This window comes from Osmerus eperlanus, chromosome 5, assembly GCF_963692335.1.
Source record: "Osmerus eperlanus chromosome 5, fOsmEpe2.1, whole genome shotgun sequence".
NCBI lineage: Eukaryota > Metazoa > Chordata > Actinopteri > Osmeriformes > Osmeridae > Osmerus > Osmerus eperlanus.
In genome coordinates this window covers 19,864,176-19,867,757 of record NC_085022.1, presented here as the reverse complement: position 1 = coordinate 19,867,757, position 3,582 = coordinate 19,864,176, and the positions used below count along the sequence as shown (strand labels likewise).

The 3,582-nt window shown below is 40.1% G+C and overlaps 1 protein-coding gene across 3 annotated transcripts; it reads left to right on the top strand.

Moving 5' to 3' along the window:
• The first annotated feature begins 587 nt into the window (after positions 1-587).
• saxo4 (stabilizer of axonemal microtubules 4) lies at positions 588-3,582 on the top strand. Of its 3 annotated transcripts, none has more exons than XM_062460728.1 (12): positions 588-814; positions 1,180-1,321; positions 1,500-1,617; positions 1,730-1,874; positions 1,984-2,044; positions 2,133-2,233; positions 2,369-2,434; positions 2,633-2,719; positions 2,853-2,924; positions 3,069-3,163; positions 3,247-3,348; positions 3,452-3,582. In XM_062460728.1, exons 2-12 carry the CDS (start codon positions 1,207-1,209, stop codon positions 3,468-3,470), a joined length of 981 nt encoding a protein of 326 aa, XP_062316712.1. In that variant the 5' UTR covers positions 588-814; positions 1,180-1,206; the 3' UTR covers positions 3,471-3,582. The 3 variants fall into 3 exon arrangements, 2 of the variants coding, with proteins under 2 accessions (XP_062316712.1, XP_062316711.1); XR_009930421.1 differs by having other exon boundaries at positions 589-814; positions 1,133-1,321; positions 3,069-3,180; positions 3,271-3,348; positions 3,452-3,487; XM_062460727.1 differs by having other exon boundaries at positions 589-814; positions 1,133-1,321.

The following is a 3,582-nucleotide window of genomic DNA, read 5'->3' as shown; positions in this document are numbered from 1 at the left end:
CCCAAATCAGTTTTTCTATAATTGTGGCACTGTTTATGGTCATTGTTGTTCATCAGCAAATTAATAACAATTACACTTGTTTGATTTGGGATTCCTTAGCTATAACTGCAAATGCAGTAGCACAATGACGTTTAATTAAATTGTTAATTTAAATTAAAAGCCATCACGTTTTTCAAATAAGTAAGGTGGGTAAAGACTGGACCAAGCTAGTTAAATGCAACTGTGGTAATATACTGCCATCTAGTGGTCATTATTAACCTACAAAGTGTTTATGAGCACACGGTGGGAGTCTAACGATATTTGATGTCATAAAATAGTATCCATAGTGACCTAAGGAGCAGAGGGATAGTGTTGCTCACATTATTGTTCCCAATTGTTTTGTCTATCAACGACGTTACTTTGATACACCTACAGTTTTATTGTTTGTAAATGTTTTCTTTCTGTTTGTTGTTGCTTTCTTTGTTATGTTGCTATCTTGACTTGGTTAAAATATGTTGGTTACAAAATGATGAACGAGGCTTGATTTTAAGGGACGTGGTTGACTGATTGATGTGATTGAATTATGACATTTTTACATTACAGGTTTATCATTTATTTTCCCTACTTCATATAATGAAAAAGAAAAGGTCATCTTTTATTTAAAGTTACATTGAAGTGCAAGCAGTTGGCACATTCATGACCCTCACTTGTGACCTCATCTTGGTCGCATGCCCTCAAGTAAAATCTCCGTGGCAACAGTATCACTGGAAAACTTCGTGCCAGAAGCCCAAGCGGTGTAGACAGGTGCGCAATGTCAGACCGACTTTAAAGCCAGGTAAGGCGGAAGATATGTGCTTAGTACGACAGCATGATAGGGTCCGGTTGTATGGCTAAATGCACATTTTTATTTCATAAAAAAAACATTACATTCATTTATCGATTACAAGAAAATCTAGCATTGTGACATAGCTAGTCTAATGACTTTAAGCTTTATTGGCGACTGTACAAAGTCGCAAAGTCTTCATAACAGTAGCTACTAGTAGCTCTAGCCTCTACAATTATTCACAATGCCTGTTGGTTGTTTAGAGTGTTTGCATTCGTCAATATGTTATAAGACATGTTCAGTTTACTGCTGGTCTCATCTTATTTACAGCACAACCCTAGTTCCTAGGGCTTTAAACCATCCATCACTGTTGTTAGAGGTGGTTTCCATCACACCAGTCACAGATGGGTGGCCAGGTGGAGATAGCCAGACTTTCTCTGGGAGGAACTGGCAGCCCAAGGGGCAGACTGACCAATAACTCACTCAACCTTTACTGCACTTCTTATAAGGACTCCTATGGTGAGGAAATAGCTTGACTGCAATGACTTGTGTTACAATAACACCGGTTTTGTAGCTATCTATAGTCACAAATGGATACTCTTATTATTATTATGGTTTCACTATGCTCCATCAAAGCAAAGCTAGTTAAGCTAAGCTAAGAATAAAGTATACTTTCTTCATGGTGTGCCACAAACAGACAAGGAAGGATTTGTCCCAACTTTGGGATGTAGCCATGGAACGGGCTACTCTGCTAATCTAAGACCAGCTTTTTCCTACAGCCCCAGTCTGGACTACACTGACAACCCTCAGCTTGGGTAAGACAGGGTCAGGACTGTGCGTGCTGGACAGAACTTCTGGAAATAACTGATTATCATCTATATTGAATGTATCAACATGATACATTAATAGTATGTTTTCATTTTACAGGCATTCTCTGTTGAACAGTTTTCAATCACAGACCAAGCGGCATTTCAAGCCTTTCATTGGCTTTACTGGGTGTGAGGCTGTGTCCCGCCCCAGTGGCAAAGTAAGAGAGAGTGGCTACTTGCAGCACATGACTAATCCAAAACAGGTACATCAAGAGAGAGAGAGAGCAAGCAGGATAAAGATTGAATGGTAGAAAAAAAAAAGTTGGAAACGCATCCTAATTGGCTATGCTTTATTCTACATTTTTGTCCCAGAATGCATTTCTGCAGACAGAATATGAGAAGAGCTTTGTGCCTCATCGTCCTCAACCACCAGGTACACTGAAGCGTACACTGTGTTTTAAACCTTGAGTCATGATCTTTTGTGGCAACGTGTAAATGACTCATTTGCAATTCCGCGTCAGTTTCACAGAAACACCAGATAGTGGGTGTCAAGGAGGAGAGTGGCTTCACCGAGGCAGTAGATCTTCAGTTAAACACGTTTTTACCTCACAACTGCTATATGGTTCGTAGTGGGCTTAAATGGACATTTTGGTGTCAGTTAATGAAATCATCCAGACAGAATTTAGGTTTCTGGTCAGAAAAAAGAATAGCCATATATTATTTTGCCCTGTTGTCATTATACTAGCCTTTCTAACAGGGTGATCCTCGCAAGACCAAACACTCTGTGATGAAAACCGACTTCCTTCCGATAACCTTTCTTCAGGTCGGCATCTCATTTCCTCCAACGTCCTTCTTCTCAACCTTTATCTTAGAAGATATTTTTTCACACTCACAACTGCATTCTTGTAGTATACACAGGATATATAAATATATATATATATACATTTATGTGTTTGTCTCAATGAAGGTTAAGGTCAGCCTCTAAAGGTTTATATAATCTGTATCCTTGAACATGCCCCAGGGCTCTGATGCATTACCCAGGCTGATCAACCGAGCCCAGAGAGAAACAGCCTTCACCCGAGACAGCCTGGATCCCTTGGCCTGTCCAGTATGTACAGCAGTCAGCTCTCCGTCCCTGATCACACGGCTCCCTGAACTTGTCTACTTGTCGCTGGTAATTGGAATTACAGAGAAAATATAAGATGTAAAATGACTTCTTGTATCCCTCACATTGCAATCAGGCCTCCCTGCTACCGTCCTCACGCCCTCCGAAGGCAGGTTCACCAACTCAGATGAAGTCCGTTGGGACTAAGGTAGGAAGGGTTTACGCAGCCTCCATGTAAATGTTTGGGAGAAGCAGCATTTGCACTTGCGGCCACAATATGAATCATTCAACATATGCTTTTCAGTGGCTAGTCAGAATTCTGAAACATTGAATTATATTATTTTGTTTACAGGAGCCATCAGGCTTTATTCTTAACCCTCCTGACTTAACAACGTTGCCCCTCACACTACGTGATTCTTCACGTTTCCTAACTCACTACCAGAGCAAGTGAGTTTTTGTTCAAAGTCAATTTCTTTTTCCATGCAGTTGGTTGACATAAGGAATTTGTAACATAGCTATATATTTTCCAGGTTTTGTGACGTTTCTGCATTAAGAAATCAGAGGACTGGCTGGATGACAGGAGGCATACAAAAGCGTAGAAGCGATGGCTATACAGGGCGAGACACTGACAGGTGCGGTGGTTGTGTTTTAATGCTCACACAAATTAGATCTTTAATTGAATCCACTCAGTCCTATTTATGTTTTCCTTGATCTAATATTACATCTGTTTTACAGGTTCAACCTTTGGGGATAGAGACACAACTATCAGACCAAAAAGTAACAAAATTCATATCAGGCCGCCATTTTAGTGTGTATCATCATCGGCCTATTGAAGATGTCCATACTTATGTGTTATCAATAAAAAA

Coding starts and splice junctions, on each gene's coding strand:
- saxo4 (XM_062460728.1), top strand. CDS start 1,207: ATGGGTGGCCAGGTGGAGATAGCCAGACTTTCTCTGGGAGGAACTGGC. Junction 2,234..2,368: donor TACCTCACAACTGCTATATG/GTTCGTAGTGGG, acceptor CCTTTCTAACAG/GGTGATCCTCGCAAGACCAA. Junction 2,435..2,632: donor TTCCGATAACCTTTCTTCAG/GTCGGCATCTCA, acceptor AACATGCCCCAG/GGCTCTGATGCATTACCCAG.